Source organism: Simochromis diagramma, unplaced genomic scaffold, assembly GCF_900408965.1.
Source record: "Simochromis diagramma unplaced genomic scaffold, fSimDia1.1 OVJJ01000321.1, whole genome shotgun sequence".
Classification (NCBI taxonomy): domain Eukaryota; kingdom Metazoa; phylum Chordata; class Actinopteri; order Cichliformes; family Cichlidae; genus Simochromis; species Simochromis diagramma.
Genome location: NW_024386772.1, coordinates 5,496,793 through 5,516,520, shown reverse-complemented (window position 1 = coordinate 5,516,520; position 19,728 = coordinate 5,496,793). Strand labels below are relative to the sequence as shown.

Sequence of the window (19,728 nt, the reverse complement as noted above, 5' to 3'; positions counted from 1 at the left end):
ATTAGTATAAGTATGCAAGGTCTGATCAAAAGGTTTTTACTTGACCAATAAGATGCACAAACCCTCATTGGCTTAATGTGTTTTCATTTCCTTAATCTGAATTCAGGAAAACAAAACAAATGATAAATCTGAGGTTATTGTACTCGGCCCTAAAAATCTTAGAAACATGGTGTCTAACCTAATACTAACTCAGGATAAAAACAATTAGTGATGCTATAAAAAAGTTGCTTACTGCATTTATTACTTAGGTTGGACTATTGTAAATATCAAGTTGTTCTAAAAGCTCCCTCAAAAGCCTTCAGTTGATCCAGAACGCTGCAGCGAGAGTACCGATAGGGACTAGAAAGAGAGAGCATATTTCCCCTATACTGGCTTCGCTTCATTGGCTCCCTGTTAGTTCAGAATCAAATTTAAAACCCTTCTTCTCACATTCAAGGTCTTGAATAATCATGTGCTAGCTTATCTTGAAGTCCTCATAGTACCATATCACCCCAACATAGCATGTTGCTCTCTTTAAAAATAGTTTGGGAGGGCTCCCAGTTTGGATTTGGGATTTACACGATGTAATGCACCTAGGCTGCTGGGAAATTTGCATGATGCAGTGTGAAGTGCAGAAGTTCGCCACTTTTCATTTTTTGTGCATTTATATACTACTTTGTATTTACTCATCAGCTATCATTAAAGTCTGGCTCTCTCTTTATAGTGTGTATTTTGTCCTGTCTCTCGCTGCTCTCTTCTCTTTCCATCATCCCCAACTGAGTGTAGTAGATGGCTGCCTCCTCCTGAGCCTGGTTCTTCTGGAGGGTTTTTTCCTATGTAATGAACCCTCTTGATGTGAGGGGGAAAGTGCTAACCTCTGCACTCACATAACTGGGAGTGCTAACCAGTAGACCAGCTAATTATTCCATTATTAAAACTGAAACTCAGTCATGACTGGATAACTTTGTTAGCATAGGAGATATGGATATACACATGAGCAATTTTTTCAGTTTTAATAAAGTGCAGCAAAACAAACAATAATAAATACACAAAAACTAAATAATAATAATAATAACAACAAAATCAATTAGCAAACAAAAAGTAATGTCTAATAAGCTGCTACTGAAAGCTGATAATTCTCACTGACTACTCTGCAGATATCCTCCTTCAAATTTATATTAAATTAGGGCACAGTTTGACAGTTCTGTCCATCAACATTATGGTACTCCTTATACTGTCGCTGACATTAGTAACACTAAAGACAGTGGTTGTTGCTGCTTGGTTTCATCAAGACATCTCTTTTGGAGCTAAGCTTTCCTGCCAAATTGCCATGACATGGTCAGAACACAGTCTTAGTCTTGCTTGGGTGCCCTTTCTACATGCTTGTGTGGAGGAGCAGGAATAGTGCACGGTTTGATATGCATGATCGGAGTGAGTGAAATTATACCAGATTTACATGCTCCACTTCCAAAGAGCTCTCAGTGAAGACTACTAACAAGAAAAAGTGTAAAGGTCACTCTTACCACGTCCTCTCCATGACTCTCCTCCTCCTCCTCTCTGCTTAGTAAGTCCAGTAGTCTGTCTTTCACCACCTGCAGATCAGAAAATAAAAATCAGAAACACTTAATTCCAACTGTTAGAGAAGATCTCTGAGAGCTCTTCTTGTAATTACTGACTGTAAAGAAACATTTGGTTTCAAGGTAAAAACGTAATTAGGTGGGAAATGTGGCAACAAAGTACGACATTACAATAAGCTCAGCGTGAAAGCAACAGCTTTCATGTTGAAAAAAGTTGCTTTAGAAATGCTTATGTCAGCGACATGAGGCCTTCTTATCCCCATAACCCCATAATATGGTCATTAAAATGAAGGAAAAATTCTTCAAAATGACTTTTTCTGTGTATCTGTAAAACCCTAGGGCAGGTGAAGACTGTTATGTGCTTATCAGAACCCCGCGAAGCTGAAAGCAGCATGAGAAGCTCTAAAAAAAAGGCGCACAATAGAGTAAAGGTAATGGAAAAGTATCATCCCACAGTCCTTTATCTCAGCCAGAACCAGAGTGAATTTAGCTTTTTATCTGCTTTTTGTATCTGTGACATTGATTCTGTTGTCACCATTCACGATCAGGGCTCTACCAAAAATCAAAAAAACAAAAATTATTCAACTCTATTGAGAGCAGGGCTGGTGTTCAGGATTTATTAGTCCTTTCAACAGGTATATATGACGGTAAGAAATTTGAAACAGACCTCATACGCGTAGTCAAACAGCTCTAAGATGGTGAGGATGCTGGCTCCAATGAACAAACCCATCTGGCCACCAATATCACCTGTGGAAGGACAGAAGTACAGTACAGACACACCAAGAGAAATACAAAGCGAAGACACTCTTTTATTTTTCTGGAAAGATCTTTGTGTCATGGTCAGGGGAAAGACTTGATTTGATTTGCTTGCAACACGTAGGCACAGATAACGGGGACAGACAGGCAGAAAGAGAGACAATTTTTTTTTCATTGTGAAAACAGCCTGGTGTTATAAATTGCAAGAGGCGTGTTGCTACTGGTGAAATAAAAGATGTGACCCAGAAAGTCGAGCGACACTGACAGATCCATGGGTTTGATGGCTCATCAGATGGTGCTGCAGTTTGTTGGACCAAACTGATACAAAAGATATGTTAGGTCTTGAAAGGTCATTAAAATGCACTAAAAAATTGCACTTTTTAGTGCATTTATTGCCTTTTAGAAAGTAGAAAAAGTAGAAAGGGATCATTTAATTTGGAAATAGTCTATCAGAAAGCTCTGCACCAATTCTGAAGCTGCTCAGGAGGAAAAAGGAAACACAGCAGGGAGTGATAGGACACCTAAACAAAATGCAGGGCATGAACCACAGTGCTAACTACTAATGCCGACTTTATTGCTCTCTAAAACAGGTCTGCTATCCGTCTGCATCTAATATTGCTTTGGCACATAAGGGCAGAGATGCTGTCTGTGACGTCAGCAGCACCTGACTGAACGGCCATATTTGACATGGTTTATTTTCTTTGGTAGTTTTGACACCAGAATCCCAGAACATCTCAAACCATCACAGCTCGTCTCAAAGCCACTGGCGTTCATAAACTATATAATATGAAAACATAAACTTTACTGAGCTTCCTGTGTTCAATCTCTAATAAGGAAACATGGAGATTATTAATGGCTAAATTTATGAGGTATGTTGGAATTATCTTTTTAAGACAAGATGCTCCATTACCAATAAGTAATGAGTAATTTAGCTACGGCGAACATCCTTTATATAAGAAATAGAAATAAATCTCAAGAATACAGTAACCTAACAAAAGCAACATATTTTATAACTTAAATATGAATCGAGTAAACAGTACAATCTATGAAAAATGCTCATGAATAAAGATAAATAAGATAAATCACACTTTTAAGACTTGTACATAAAACAAACATCAAGATTTTATACATGCGTTCTGTTTGTTTTCCATATGAAATCCAGGTTTGGAAATCAAGGTAATCAATGAGCCCACCTACCCAGCAAGCCTGCCACCTCATAGGCTTTCTTCTGCTCGATGGTCTCGTAGTTCAAAGCTTCAAAGAACACATCCAACACCAAGATGTTGTCTCTGTAAAAGGTAACAGAAGGTTCATTTATTTTTCCTAATAAAACCCCACTTCAGGTAAAAACTTCAGTTAATAATAGTTCATTTATTTCAAGAGTGACTAGAGGAAAAACAACTTGCTTGCTACCTTAATTCAACTTTCAACGATCCCTGTTATCTACAACCTTTATTTAAAGCAAGAACAGAGAAAAGGCCAAGTGGTTTGCGTGGGTAATTCGCAAGGAGAAACTGCTTAACCTCTTTACAGGCAGAGTTTGGTTTTCTCCTTTTTTTGTCTGTCTCCCCTTCAAATGATCAATTCATAGACACAGTAAGCTCAGCTCCTTTTTTATTCAGTTGTAAAATGTCATGTTGCATATGTTTACGAGTAAACAAAGTGAACAGTTCTAATTAATCAACAAAAGCACATTAGTACTCATTGAACTGGGTTTAATTAAGGTTAAAGATAACTATAAATTATAAACTGTACCACAGGATCAGTTATAAGTGTAGGAATTTTGTATCTGGAAGCCATCGTGCTTTAAAAGAAGTTTGTGTGTTTATTTTTTTTCTCCGAAAAACTCGTCCTGCACGATCAGTAGCGTTGAGCAACCAAACTTGGCTGACAAAGAACACCCCAGGTCTCTGAAGGTTCTCATCTATATTAGACATTATGGTTGCATCATGTTGCCTTGCACCAAATGGCATGTTTTCATTGTTCACAAACCCATAACAACTTACATTATTTTCATTTTATGATAATAACACCTAATTTATATTCACAAATCCTCAGTTATGCACAACATATTCTGAAATCATCAGGTTGCTTGGCAACCACCTACCAATGGACTAAAATTATCTGATTTTTTTTTTTTGCCTTCATGCACTTTCAGCTACTTATCACACCTTATTCTGTCAACATCTGCAAAAGCTGAATTATACACTATAACATCATCATGTTGCCTAACAACACCATGCTAACGGGCTACAATGGCCTATGTTTTGTGTCTATAACACCTTATACATGCATAGTGTCATTTCCAACAGCAATAACAGGACAAACTGTAGCATTGTTATGTACTAATTACTATAATATAGCAGATACAGAATGATAAGGAGCGTTATCTACTCACGTGATGTACTTCTCTGACTTGTTGAACTTTTTCTGCAGGTAGCGGGCTGAAGTCTTGCTGGGGATTTTGACCATGGATAACTCTTTGTTGTAGCGGGTCATGTTGCATGGCGTCCTGCACATGCAGTTACTGCTTTCCACAGCAGACAGTTTAGCTTCATAAAGATGTGGTTATGGAGATGGGGGGGGGAGTGTATTTTTGAAATTTTAAAAAAAGGAACAAAATGACAGAGGATGGGATGAGCATGATTGACACAAGAAAAAAACGTTAGATTCCAATTCCTGACATCGTCAGAAATCCAATCTGAAGGCAGCAAATGGACCAAACTGGCTCATATCTACCTGAACAGTGTTTTCATAAAGAGTTTCATAAAGTATTGATTGTGGGTGTGAGGCTCCTGATGTGTTTTTGAATATTAAGCTGACAATCTCCGCATTTTTTTAAGCCCTTCATCCCACAGGCAATTCATATCAAACTGGCGAAAACGACTCATCCCATTTATTTAAAGAACCTTTGCCCAGACCGAAGTGGTGTAATAATAAATTTCAATAAAAATGTCCAGGAAGTGAGTCATCTGCACAAAGCGGTCGATATATTAATCTAATATTGTATGAGAAAATCAACTCACCGTTGAGACTACAGAATATATATCTCTTATTACAAGATATAATAAAAGACTAAAATAATGTCTATACTATAGGAATTGTCCCCTGGGATTGCAAACCCTTTTCTTTGCCCTGCTCAGAGGATAGTGCTTTCTGGGATTTTTAGTGGGGCTTACTGTCCTTTCTCAGTTATCTAATGGTGAGTGGCCACAAAAGTTCATAAAAGCCGTTTGCTTATATTAAGGTATAGAGCAGTAACTGACTGCAAATACATCTAGACTTGGGCCCAAATGCTTTTTTAAACCACTGAGAGCGAGAATAGTGGACAGTGAGCAGCATAGAGAACGAAGAGTGAGAGCAGCATTTGTGCAGACAAACAATGAATCAGAGAAATAAACTAGTTTGCTTGTTTCACTAAAGTGATGTTCTGAAGGACAAAACCCACCCACACCTCCACATAACCCCATTTTTGTGTATGAAGTTTAAGCTTATCCAGTCCACAGTAGTCACTCTGCTCTCAATTGTGTGTGCACTGTAGAAGCACCAAAAACAGCAGTTCCCTGAGTGTCCAGCTGAAGCTCCAGAACTCAATTCCTGATGTTAAGATGCTTAAAACGCTCAAAATGATGTTTAACGTCACAGAAGAAGAAGAAGAAGAAAAAAAACATGGTTACAGCCTAATAGAAAAGCAGTTTTGGTCTCTGCCTCTTCATAGGAACATACAGAGTGATTTTGAAACTCACCCTTTTTAACCCTTTTAAACTTAATGCCAACTCAGGCAGCTGTAGCTGATATCCATCTTTAAGACACTAAACTGGATCTCTAAATTGTGCTTGTGGTTTTGAAGCCTTTTCTGGATGATTATCTGGATATCTGGCTGTATTTACTTTGATACTTAGTAGTTGGCAGGATCTGTATCTACACGATGCACCCACATTGTTCACTGATGTAGCCTGCAAACCCGTCATTCTAATGTTAACTGATAAATTCACCCTTTCATTTAAATGTGGTCACTTCTGACTACACATTATTGAGGTACTGATACACATTTTTACTTTTTTAATAGTTACTATAGTTTCCAACTGCAAACCAACACAATTATTTGACTGACGACTTTTACTATTCTTTTCCTTGCTCGTCTGGCATTATTATAACTAAAATTAGAGGTCACGCGTGCTGTACGTACAAACACCGGCATAGAAATCAGCATAAACGCCTGCCCACATTTAAAAAGTTCTATTGTGTTATGTGGATGTTTACTCAATCAAGCCCTAATGAAAGTGAATGTCATAATTAGTGTCACAGAGAAGAAATTATAAAGCATCAAACATAACCATGTGCTCTGTGATACACCCTTTACCCTGACGGAGACAAAGTCCTGATGCAGAAACATCAAGCTCTACTCAAGCTTCTGCTTTGGCAGACTCGGAGGAAAAAGTACTTGAATACACCGAATGAGGTTGTGTGAAGTCCACAGCCTCCTATATAACACCGACTCTCTCAAGAGTGATGGTAATATCAAGCAATGTTTTTTCAAATAAAAGGTTCTCGGGTACTGAGACTGCTCACCCATCAATCTCTTAAAGTCAGATTTTCTAAAATTGTTTAAATAGAGCTCATTGAATTTTGCCAGAGATTACTGAACTCTTTTTCCCACAATGAAAAAACTTCTCTTTTCAGAGCTAAAAATCGTGGGAGTTAAAAAAAAAACTGTCAGAATGGAAAAGAAAGCAGAAGTTAACATAATCAGACCTTTTTTCTGACCAAGGCAGCGCTGTGGCAGGCCCGCAGATCACAGAGCAGGAGGCAGATATTCCCCACGGTGCACTAATAGCTGGCGGGACCACACAGTCACGTAATTGCAAGAGGAAATTCAATATGGCTTCACAGTGGTCTCTTATTCTTATTCAAATGAGACGTTATTGGATACATGAGAGCAAGGCCTCATGCATTCGAATGATTGATTTCTTTGTCTAAGCCTATAACCTTTGTCCAGCTTCTCCACTCTTTTTCTCATGCACATTTTAATCTAAAACATGAAATTACATTTCCTTCTGATAAATTTCATAATTTTCACAATGCTAGCATTAACAGCTAGTTATACATTACCTGACAAAAACTACGAACATGCTGCTTTATGAAGCAGCTACATGAGAAACTGAAGACCGTTTCTGCCTGGATTTATAGTTTTAAGCCATCTACATTTCCTCAAAAGCAAAGATAAGCAAGTTGTTCACAGACAGCAGATGCAACTGTCTCCTATTAAAATATATTTTCAAGGCTACTTCAGGACTTGAGTGACGCAATTATATGGGTAAAGAAACCCAATCAAACTCTGCTGTGTGAAATCTCCTGTGGTGGGTATAGCAAATTGGCAGTTGGACTTTAAACTTGAATTCATTTGCATTCAATGATCCAAGCTGAGTAAGTGAGCGTGTTGGAATTATGAAAGCCTCACTGTTCCAAAAATGAAGCCAATTACAGAAGAGAGAGTAACAGAGCTGTCTGGAATATGCACCTAAGCCTTGTGCGCTCCATGATCGTACCATGTAACTTGTGCTTTCGAGTGCATGCTAACAAAATATGGGCGAGTTGCACCGAGGGCTCTCGTGGTGTGGGAGTGCTGCGGCTTGGTGCTGATTGCCTCAAAGTTTGGTTGGACTGTTTTGTCTATTCCTTGCTTGCCAGAAATAATTTATGATGAGATGAGAAAAGGTGGGGGCTGAGCAGGGAGAAAGCTGTAGGATGAGAGCAAGTTTTGCTGATGAACTCCCACTGGCCAGCAGTTGAGGTTGATAAAGGTCATCATTACTCATTGTGCTTCTGAATCTAGTTAATATTCAGTGTATCTATGTACTCGCTCAGTGTTTATGCGCTTTTGTTTACCATAAAAATATATTAGATTTGAATTAACATGGCTATCAGTGGCTTTGGTTAACAGTTTCAGGTGTGCCATGATGTCTTAATTACTAGTCTTTCCCCCCCAGTAACAGTGGAAATGTCTTGCATTGCAAAGGTCTTTGAGTCTTTAAACTGCAGTGGGACAGCGGAAAACCAAGCCAGACATGATGTGCATCAAAGTCACAATTCTTATTGTGTTTGTTCTGTTTCTCAGTTCCTTTCAAGAGGAACTTTTAGCCACATTCCCACTTCCTACATTTTTTGTTTTCCCACTGGTCCGCGTTCAACGGGGCACATCCAAAACTCATAACTTTTTTTGCTACGGTTCACAGGTTGAACAACACATAGACAGTGGTGAGCTATAGGTTTTTCTGTGGCATTTTTGCTTGCCGTTCAGTGGGGATGTCAGAAGCGTTAAACTATTAGCAGAAAGATGCTCATAAATCCCTGGCGTATAAAAAAGGCGGCGCACATAATGAATGAGCTGCCATAGGTGCAACTTTGGGTAACATACCAAGGTTGCACCATTTCTCTTTTTTTAAAAAAAAAAAAAAAAAAAAAAAAAAAAAAAGAACATGCTGCTGTGTGTCTTGATTTCCCTGCAGCCCTCCACTGACCTGTTTCCCATTTACTCATTTTCTAAGCATCTATTCAGGTCTATGTTTACCTTCTCGGGGCTACACCGTTGCTGTCCTTCATGCTATTTATTCTTGCAACCTAGCCTCCATCATTGTTATCATTTCTTCTGTATGTAATTGCATCATAGTGAGCTCCAAACACCAACCTTTTTTATGCATTTTCAAAAAGAAGACACATTGAAAAGGTGACAGATGATTTTTTTTCCTAATTAAAAATGGGCTTCTCACCACCACAAGCATTAGATTGTTGTTGTTGTTGCATAGACTATGTTTAGTCAGATGTTGTATAATTGTCCTTCTTTTCTCTTGTCAATGTGTTTACATGCATTTATGCATAAACTCAGAGAAGGCCTTTGCTACTGTATGCGAAAAGATAATTACCAAGTGTCTGTCCTCATCTTCCTTACTGATGCATTCATTCTCTCAAGTACAACGTGGGGACTTAACGTTCAGTGTATAGTTACATTAGCTATGCAGTAGACTTTTTAACAGTGCTGCCAGGTTGGTTAGCTGCTGTAGTTTTATATTCCTTAAAGTTTGGTATTTAGGTGTTGTGCGTGCCTATTAGTGTTTCAATGAACTTGCTACACATAAGCTCCACCTCTAGCCTAATCTGAACTCTAACACTGCAGTCCCTGTCTTGCTAGCACACCCTAACATGACAATCATATATAGGAAACGGGGTGAGAAAACACCTTATGATCTAGCGGGCTTGAAAGGCTATCACTTTTCAGGATATTTAATCAAGATAAAATCACAAAAAAAATCAATACTGCCTGGCTTGTGTGTCAATTTGGTAAGATATCAGACAGATGTATTTGCAGAAGCATTTTCATAGGAAGTCGTTGGATGAGCCTACACTTAATAAAACTGGCAAAGTTAATATAAATCTTGACTCTGAAAAAGTGAGCCAGGCCTGTCAGAACTTTTTACATGGTTGTGTCTTTTAGCTCAATGCAGGAAATATGACGCATTATCTTTCTGACCATCCAGGCATTAAATTGAACTCTTACACTGCAGTCCCTGTCTGCTCTGATGGTGGTTACAGACTTGATGAGCCCTTCACGCACAAGGGGAAATATTAAGATGACTCCTCTTGATTAATTTAAAAACTTCATAAGTGACACATACACTTACAATATAATAGACAGAAACTTTTGACGCCTTAGTGGAAGAGCAGCATTGTGTCTGCAGAGCCTATGTTCTCTTACAAGCAGGATGCGCAGTGTGACGGTGGCAATCAGTTGTTGTCCATGTGTTTTACCACATTACTCTTAACCTGAGCTGTTTCCCATTTAAAATTCTCTCCAGTGTTGCTTACTTTTAAATCAGGTTTAGCATTAAAGCTCTGTGTCAACAGAAAAAATAATCCTAATCCTTTGCTGAGGCAAAAATTATATGTAAACCAGAATAGGCTACATGTGTATCATCTTGAATCCCAAGTGTGTGTATCCAAACAGACTTACCAAGGGCAGGCTCAGCACAGTCCTTGTACTGCTCAGGTGTGCAGTACGAAGCATCTCCTAGGAGCAGTTTAAATAAGACACATTAGAAGAGGTGTTGACCCAGTGGTGTTTAAACATTAAGTTCTTGAAACCCTCGCACCATAAACACATAGATAAATGAATCAATCTGCAAGGCACAGCACCTTTTCCCCTGCCAGACACATAATCCCAGGGCTTTTTAAATGCCAACACCTGATCCAGCATTGACTTATCATATCATTATGAGGCCTCTCAATGGAGTTAAATCTCATAAAACTGTGCTGAAAACTCTTGCTGATGAATTCGTGCTCAATACCACATCACCTCTACTTTGATGTTTTTCTGCCCAGTCCTGTCAGAACAGCAGGGGAGCTTACCAGGCATGTGCACCATCCTGCAGTTGCAATTCTCCACTATGTAGCGTGTTTCACAGTCGATCCTGCAGGCAGTTACACTGTAGACCTGGAAAAAGCCAGACTCCAGAGCTTTCGACTCACACTCGCCCCATGGGGGAGGCAGGTAGGTCAGCTACAGGTAAGAAATAAAGTGGAGGTTGGTTAAGGATGGATGTCTTTGGAGGCCTGTGGTATTACATAGTAATAATACATATAATGATGTAGGCCAAGAACTACACCTATTTATAGATTTTTATTGACATTTCTATTGTGCCTGTATGCATCATCAGTTTGAAAATATTCAAGATTTTTATGCTATTTTTTTTTCAAAGACACTTTTCAAAACCTGCAGATACTCAACAACCATCCACAACGCGGTCTGATAGTGACAGCAGCTCTACAAAACACCTTCCTCGGCTGCTGAAATCTAGCCAAGTCGGAAAAGCAGAAGAGCCTCGCAACAAACCAGGCGGTGCAGAAAACAATTCAACAGATAGAGTCTGTCTGGGAAAAAAAAACCCACATCACCCAGACATGGGAGCACAACAACTCCAAATGTTCTCCTCCTGCTCCTGCAGCTCTGAGGACTGGGACAACAGATGAGAAACGAGGGACACCGGGCTGAGCAGCGTGGAGGCCCATCTGCTCCACAACAGAGGCAGTGAGGTCCAGCCGTGCACTGTATCCATCACTCACCACCCTCTGCTCCTTAGTTCCCTTCATTGTCATCACAGCGCATCCCAAGAGAAGCAACGTGCTCTGCCAAAAGACCACTTTTTTTTTTTTTTTGGATGAGACAAAATGCCACTGCCTGCCAGGTGAAATTTGGCCACAGTCTGCTTGTTAGCGGTGACAGAATTTAAAAACTCTGCCTTGCTATCAGGTAATGTTGTATCTCTGCTTCCAGACAGACCTAATTCTGTATTTCTTGCAGATACAATCATTTTACCAGCAATTAGAACAATACATTCAAACACAATCCAAACAACAATCTACCATGTTGAATGTTTCATAGCCCAGAAGCCTCTAGCCATTTCTGGGCAGGTAAGAATGTCTCCTGCGATAATTAAACATGTCCTGCATGATGGCTGGAGGAAGCGTGAGCAATGACTACAAACACCCAGGCATTATTAATTTGTTAGAGATTTACAAAAGGTGCCCCTCATCCTTAACCTTTAAAACCACCTTCACACCTCAGCTAATCTTCACTTCTGGCCTAATTAGAGTCAGCTGAGGCTGATTCAAAATCTGATTATTTCTAGTAATCAGATAATCTAAGGTGCTCAATATCACTTTTCACTGCGTTGAGACCTGCTGACCTGATTATGTTTCATCTAATAAGAGCTGAGGCCTGTGCCCCAGTCAAAGTGTTATTAATCAATGTTCCATTCCCCTTGTTATACCCCAGCAATGCAATTAGGCTTTACAACTTAGTCAGCAAAGAAAAAAAAAAGTTTACAACAGGGTGGGCTACAATAAATTCGTGCCGGTTGAGTGAGCTGAAAAGCAAATTTGAGAGTTGTGGCTTAAGCCTGACCTCAACAAATCAGAAGCAAGTTCCAAAATTTGCACTTATCCATGTTATTTTTCTTCATTCTAATGCTACCACGGCAAACTGCAGCATAATGACTTTGAGCAATGGAATAATAGTATAATGAAATATTTTTTTTATCCTTGGGAAGAATGACTCTGACAATGAAGGGGACGCCATGCCCTTTTAGCTTCAGCTAAAAGCCCACAGTAGGGCGATTTCTGCATCCGGGGAGCTTAAACTTGAAATTGCCCTGCTCCATATGAGGGCTCATTCATCCCTCACCATAGGCTATGTATTTTGTGCCTCAGCACACTTGATTAAAGCTGCTTTGATCTCCACCTAATATTATTAACCAAAAATGAGTTCATTTATAGTCTTTGTCAGTCATTTTAACATGAAAACTGATTGGTATCCATTACAAAGATTCACTAATCACCAAGCTTCTTAACATCTTCCACAAGGCCTCTTTCCATATCATTGTCCCAAATTACCCTACACAATCATCATTATCCTGATTGTTTTGGGACATATTTTAAAATGCCCTCCAGGTTTACGGAGAAAAAGCTTGAAAAGACAGGTGGGAACTGCTCAAAGTGGTAGGTTTTTCCTCTCAGACTCCTGATACAAAGTGGAGTTCTGCATTAATTAGCTGGAGTGGTGTTTCCCACCGTGCAGGCTTGTGGAGAGGGACAGTGTTTTCGCAGCAGGCAGGCAGGAAGAGCAGGGGCTGTCTTCACCCTGCCAGTCACAGAACTGGGCTGACAGATGAGCTGAGACAGAAGCCCTGGAGGCTCATTGCCCAAGAGGCTGAACCATCCCTGGATAGATCTCCTCCTCTCCTTTCTGCCTCTCACTGAAGTCTCTCTTTGTTGCACCGCAATGAGCTGTGATTTAAAGAGGCAAGGTTTCAACTACATTTTGTTCACGATAAGTTCCTAACATTCACGCTGGAATACCTTACTGACTTATCTTTACTTTGGCCTCATTTTCCAATGTGCTGGGCATTGCTAACATAATTTTGCTGGATTGGAAAATATAACAACAAAACAGAAAACAGCACTACAAGTCCTGTCTCCGATATATTTAGACCATTGTTTCTTTTTTTTACTTTTCTGCATTACCATCGTGGCATATTTCACACACCTGAGTATACTGTCACTGTCCAGTCTACTCAGTTATAAGACAGCAAGACACATTGTATAGATATGACATCTAGAGGCTGTGTGCACATGCACATATAATGTATCTTTGTAAAATGTGCGTTAAATATGTTCTTTTCCAATCTTAAGTATTTTTGGTGCCTAAATGATATCAAGTTCAACAGATGAGCCCCGAGCTTGTACGGCACAGAGAAGTCAAGTGCTTTAAACATCCTCCTCTCTTCTAGCCACTCTTCGTGTTTCTGTGTGTGTGTGTCAGCATGTGTGGAATCACACTGCTGATAGTTATTTCCTTTCCCGTGATGTGATAACCACCTAGACGGGAGAGGAGGTAACATACTGACAGCATGCAAGGGATTGATAACAACCATCCAATTTCCTCATAAGATTTGAAACTGGAAACATCCCAGACAGTGATGATACAAACCAAAAAATACACAAAAAGTAGAACAACATGTTTACGACCAGCTTCTTCAATGATGAATGCCGACGCTTCACTGGCTGATGAGCTGAACACGTTTTACGCTCGCTTCGACGCCGCAGCAATTAAAACAACAAACGGCTGCGCGCGCTCGGAGTGCACCAGTGGAGACAATGCATTCATCATCACAGAGCATGCCGTGAGGAACACTTTCAGGGGGGTGAACACCAGGAAGGCAGCAGGAGCAGATGCAATCCCTGGCCGTTTCCTGAGAGCCTGCGCTGACCAGCTAGCATCGGTGTTCACGGAGATCTTCAACCTTTCCCTGGCCCAAGCAGTGGTTCCCACGTGCTTCAAACAGTCCATTATTGTTCCTGTTCCAAAGAAACAACAGCCTGCTTGCCACAATGACTACTGTCCAGTAGCACTGACTTCAATTGTAATGAAGTGTTTTGAAAGACTGATGAGAGATCACATCACTTCTTCACTTCCTGCCACCATCGACTCACTTCAGTTTGCTTACCGGACTAATCGTTCCACAGACGATGCCATATCTCACCTGCTCCACACATCCCTGAGTCACCTGGACACTGGCAGAGGGAATTATGTTAGGATGCTGTTCGTGGACTACAGTTCAGCATTCAACACAATAATTCCCTCTAAGCTTTTCACCAAGTTGACGGATCTAGGACTCAGCTCATCACTGTGTCAGTGGATCCTCAACTTCCTCACAGACAGACTCCAATCAGTGAGTGTGGGAGAACAAGTCTCCCCCTCCATCTCACTCACCACTCTCCACTGGCACGCCAGTGGAGAGAGTGGACAGTTTCCGATACCTGGGTGTCCACATCACTCAGGACCTGTCATGGTCCTGTCACATCAACACCCTGGTTAAGAAAGCCCGTCAGCGTCTCTTCTTCCTCAGAAGACTTAGAGACTTCCATCTGCCACTGAAGGTGCTCAAGAACTTTTACTCCTGCACCATCGAGAGCATCCTGACGGGAAACATCTGCACCTGGTTTGGGAACAGCACCAAGCAGGACAGACAAGATCTGCAAAGAGTGGTGCGCTCGGCCAAACGCATCATCCAATCAGAGCTCCCTGACCTGCTGTCCATCTACACCAAGCGGTGCAAGACCAAAGCTAGGAAGATTATGATGGACCTCTCCCATCCCAACAATCGAGTCTTCTCACTGTTGAGGTCTGGGAAGCGCCTCCGCTCCCTTAAGGCCAAAACAGAGAGAATGAGGAGGAGCTTCTTCCCCCAGGCTATTCAGGCCCTGAACCAGGTGTAGGACTGGACTCTCCCACACACATCACATCACTATAAGACTGGACTCTCACACACATCACATCACCACACGCACTCTGGTTCTTCTTCATGCACACTTCCTATAATTTATAATCTCTTTCTGCTATTTGCACATTTTTACTGTAAATTTCTAAGTTAAATCTGTAAATTTTGTAATAACCTGTAAATTGTAAATACTGTAAAACCACTGTCATTTAATGGTCGGGCATTGCATTGCACAGCTACAGGCATTTCACCTCATGTCATACTGTGTATGGTTGTGTGTGTGACAAATAAAATTTGAATTTGAACCTACTGCCTTACTGTAGAGCTGCTTGAGGCCCCAAAGATAACAATACGGATTATTTAGCAGATCCCTCACACAGAGATTTTTCCAGATTCACAGAATATTGTGATGATTAGATAATGAGATGTTTCACAATTTTTCACAATTTTTCACTGAAGAACATTATTCTGAAACTATTCTCAGATTTATAAACAATGTTTTATTGCAAACAGGTCTGTTCATCTTTACTTCTGAGAAATTCTGCCTTTCGAAGATGTTCTTTTATATCAGCCTCTTACCAATTAACCTAATGGGTTAGAAAATGTTCCTCCAGCTGTTTCCTTTTCCACTTGCCTTTCCAGTCATTTGTTGTCCTGACTTTTTCGTGATGTGTTGTTGCCATCAAACTCAATATATTTAGCATAAAATAGTGCAATGTGTTAATTTAAATAATTGATATGTTTTCTCTTTTGTTTGTGAAGAGAACATGGGTTTGTGACATTCCTAAATCACTGCATTATAACTGTATTTAGATTTTGAATCAGTCTTCTTGAAATTAGGATTGTAGGTCTGAATTTTACCAGCTATTTAAGCACTAAGGGAACCAATTATGACTTTCAGCAGCTACTTTGAATAAAAGATTGAAATTTAAGTGTAACTTGATCTGGTTAACCATCATTTTGACTCAGTTTTGTGGATATTTAAAGCCTGGCTTGATTTTCTGGTCCAGTGGGGTTTTTTGTTCATTATATGGTTTATCTAGTATCCAATGGCCTTGATTGGCCAAAATAAAATCTGTTTTTGTGTGTGCTGTAAACCTTAAACGCACTAACTGACAGCAGCAGTTTTCAAAAGATATTTCATTTCTCATGCCAGATGCACAGGCCATTCTAAAAATGAGATGGCAATGAATTTATCTTGACAGAAATCTGCCTTCTCAAAAAAGGGCAATCTAGTCAACTCCTGCTATTGAGCCAGACAATATATTTCTAAAAGCCTCACTGTGAGAGAGGAAAGGAGAAGGAGGTAGGCAGAAAGAAAAAGAAATAAGACATAGAGCCACAAAAGGTAAATGTGAAAGACAGAACTAATAATCTCAGTAAACTGACAAGGCTCACAGGTGCTAAAGTAGAAATATATTCACTCTGGCAGTGCAGAAACACCTTTTGTGGAGTTTTATCAACTCAGGTCTCAAGAAAACAGAAAAAACCCCAACTGTATGAAGAAGAGAATGGTGACGCTGAAAATGCTATTTACATCATATACAACTGCTATGCCTGTGAGTCTTGCAGCCTTTAAAACTGGCCATGTATGATGTGAGAAAGCTTCAGTGTGATTGAATAAGGCTGAGACTGAGTGAAGATCCTCTCTTCCAGAAAGGTCAAAGCCAGTAAATGGAGGGAAGTTCATCATTTGTCTGCCAACAATCATCAAGAGACCACAGAGGCCAATTGAAAGTTCAGACTACGGGGACCCACATGGGCTTCCACACAAATCCACTCACACGCCTGCAGAAAATCTCACAGTCCTGTTATGGCAGGTTATTTATCACATACTTTTTTGTCCCATTTATCACTGTGAGATATGCTTTATATGTGAAAAAGGAGTGAAAAACTGCACAAAGACGAGAGAAGATTTTAACTAACCATTAACTGTATATGAGTGAGAGACACCTACCCTCTGCTCCTGTGTTGCTACAAACGTCTGGAAGCCAGGCGCCACACCGAAGCCCAGTTCGTGAATGAATGGAGGCTCTGCCTGGCTGTGGATTTGTACCCGCACACCTGCCTCAAAGGCTGTATCTTCTGGAAGAAAAGAAACGGCGAGATCTGTTAGTTAATGTAATCTCGTAATAAGCAGAAATTTGCTCTGAATGTCGCTGGCTTTCTGAGTGGTTCAGGTAAGTTGTTTGAAAGCTGTTTGAACTCAAAAGCAAAATTAATGTTGGAAACAATCATTCAGTGACGCATTTCAGGGATTTTGAGTCAAAGCCATAGACGTAGGATTGCCTTTATTATAATAAACACGCTTGAGAGGTGCTATGTGATTTGTTGTGACATCATAGAGACAGTAAAACAGGTTCAGTGCTGACTCCGTAGCTGAAAGGACTATTATCCTTTTATTCAGAGCACTTGTATGCACTCACACACACACTCACAGAAGCAAGCACCAAAAGGGCCATAATATTTATGGTCAAAGAGAGAGCGATTTTTGCAGAAATCGATAATGTTCTCTCTCCGTGTCCTCACATTCAGCCGCCTGCTCCTGGACATTCAATCACGGCATTCCCCTGCCAGCTGATCAGCCTGACACCTCGGGGTGCTCGGCAGCCAAGATACTGGAGTCGTTCGCAAATCGACATACTGCTCACACAGATGCACAACGGCATCAGCCCGCACTGATCCACTCATCAATCAAACATCTGCAGTGACTGATATGACGACGGCGTGGATGCAGTCACGTTTAGCATCAGATGAAGGGCTCAAACGTGCTTTTTTTCCTGCTCTGTGTTTGAGAGCATCAGTTGTGTGTAAAAGGGTATGAAAGAAACATTGGCTGTATGAGAGAGATAATCAGTCCACGTTTCTGAGAGAGTAAGTACAGGGAGGTGTGTGCATGTAAAACAAGATGAGAGATGCTGACTCTGTATTCATGTGTAGGGGAGGAATTGTTGTTGTTCTTCATCCTGTGCACTGTTGAATCTTTCACGTCGTTTGAATAGATCATCTCTTTTGTGATGACAGCCTTATCTGTAGCTAACAAATTTAATGTCTCATCAAAATTTCCACTGGACTAGGGTGATTTACATGCAACTGCAGCACAACATCTGTGCATGTTGTAAATACCATATGGTCAAAAGTATGTGGGGACATGAGCACAGAGCACGCTGCTGAGATTTGCTTGCATTAGAATACAAAAACATTGACATGGTTTGCAGCTGGTCTCGCTTGCAGTTGCTGTTTCAAGGGTTCTGACCTGAACGATTAAAAGTATAGCGTCAATCAAAAAGTGTATATGGAGTTTTGGGGATTTTTTCCCCCCCCTCTGATGCTTGATCCAAATTTGGCATATCATTGAACACGAATTCAGTTTGACGATGGTTTCATCTGCTCAAGGACGGAAACTGCAGGGCTTAATTTTAATCTTCGGTTTGGCATGTTGGCAACTTGACAGCCTAGTGTGATCTAATAGGAAACACAAACATGTGTAATGTGAAAACTCGAAGCCTCCCCTGCACATACACTGAGATTGGACTATTCAGTGATGCGAGAAATCTCGTCTGTCTAGTTACATTTTTTTTAATGAGCATCTCTATCATAGATTCACCATTTTTCAGCTAGTTGATATTACTTTACATAATTTTAACTATTTTTTCACCCCACTGCTTAAGAACATGTCACAGAACAATAATTATTCAGTGTAGCATATTTGTCTTTATATGGTTATTTATAGTGGGACTTGTTAAAAGAGAAACACAATACCCAACTATGTCTTTTTTATACTATTACTGTTATAATGCTGTAACAAATGCCCCATTAGCACTGTAAGACTGCACATAATTAGCCACTGTTGTCCAAAGACGATTAAAAACCATTAAAGAGCCCTTCTGTTGTACTGGATGACATAATCCTTCATTAAAATGAGCACTTAACAGTGTAAACAAAGAATTTCATCCCTGAGCTACTGACACTAACTATGCTGGCTGTTTATTTTAATAAAGGAGTATGTCACCCTGTGAGACTGTGTGCTGTCTAATGTCTTTTAATCGTATATATATGACAAAACTGTATTTATATGAGTAGCAAATAAACAAAGGCTGTCAGCATAAACAATAACTGCAGCATATATTCTCTGCTGGTTTTTATTTTGCCAAGGGACATTTAACAAGTTTTTACATTGTATTTCTGCAAGCAGTAGCTCAATAATATATATTTTTTCCAGGTTCCCCTAATTTTGCATAAAATGGGTAAATTTTTATATTCATGAAATATTTCAAAATTAAATATTTCAAAATATTTCAATTGTTTGTTTTACTTCATTTTTCTTTTTGTGGGCTACAGTCATGAGGAAAATAAAGTTTCCATAGGGTTCTATACAGTGCTGTGAAAAACTAAATATAATGTTACTCCTCCCACAGCAATTAAGGGGATAAGTGACAGTCAAGTGCTGCTAATGAAATGTACTTGATTAATTGATCAACAGCAAGTGTGAGCACCTCTACAAAACGTGATCAACTCAGTGTTTTTTCTTTTGTGCCTGGAAAGACAAAATTGGCCAGCAGGCTTGGTTGTCCAGGAAACCA

General features: G+C 40.0%; 1 protein-coding gene across 5 annotated transcripts in view; it reads right to left on the bottom strand.

Annotated features, from left to right (window-relative positions):
- asic2 (acid-sensing (proton-gated) ion channel 2) overlaps nucleotides 1-19,728 on the bottom strand; it is a 394,155-nt gene that overhangs the window by 6,906 nt on the left and 367,521 nt on the right. For all 5 annotated transcript variants that reach the window (XM_040044560.1, XM_040044572.1, XM_040044558.1 and 2 more), the window contains 7 exons: nucleotides 17,103-17,230; nucleotides 10,716-10,866; nucleotides 10,321-10,377; nucleotides 4,711-4,864; nucleotides 3,510-3,601; nucleotides 2,224-2,303; nucleotides 1,503-1,571 (listed from right to left, as the gene is read on the bottom strand). In XM_040044560.1, the coding sequence (XP_039900494.1) occupies nucleotides 1,503-1,571; nucleotides 2,224-2,303; nucleotides 3,510-3,601; nucleotides 4,711-4,864; nucleotides 10,321-10,377; nucleotides 10,716-10,866; nucleotides 17,103-17,230 (731 nt within the window). The remainder of the gene's footprint in view (nucleotides 1-1,502; nucleotides 1,572-2,223; nucleotides 2,304-3,509; nucleotides 3,602-4,710; nucleotides 4,865-10,320; nucleotides 10,378-10,715; nucleotides 10,867-17,102; nucleotides 17,231-19,728) is intronic.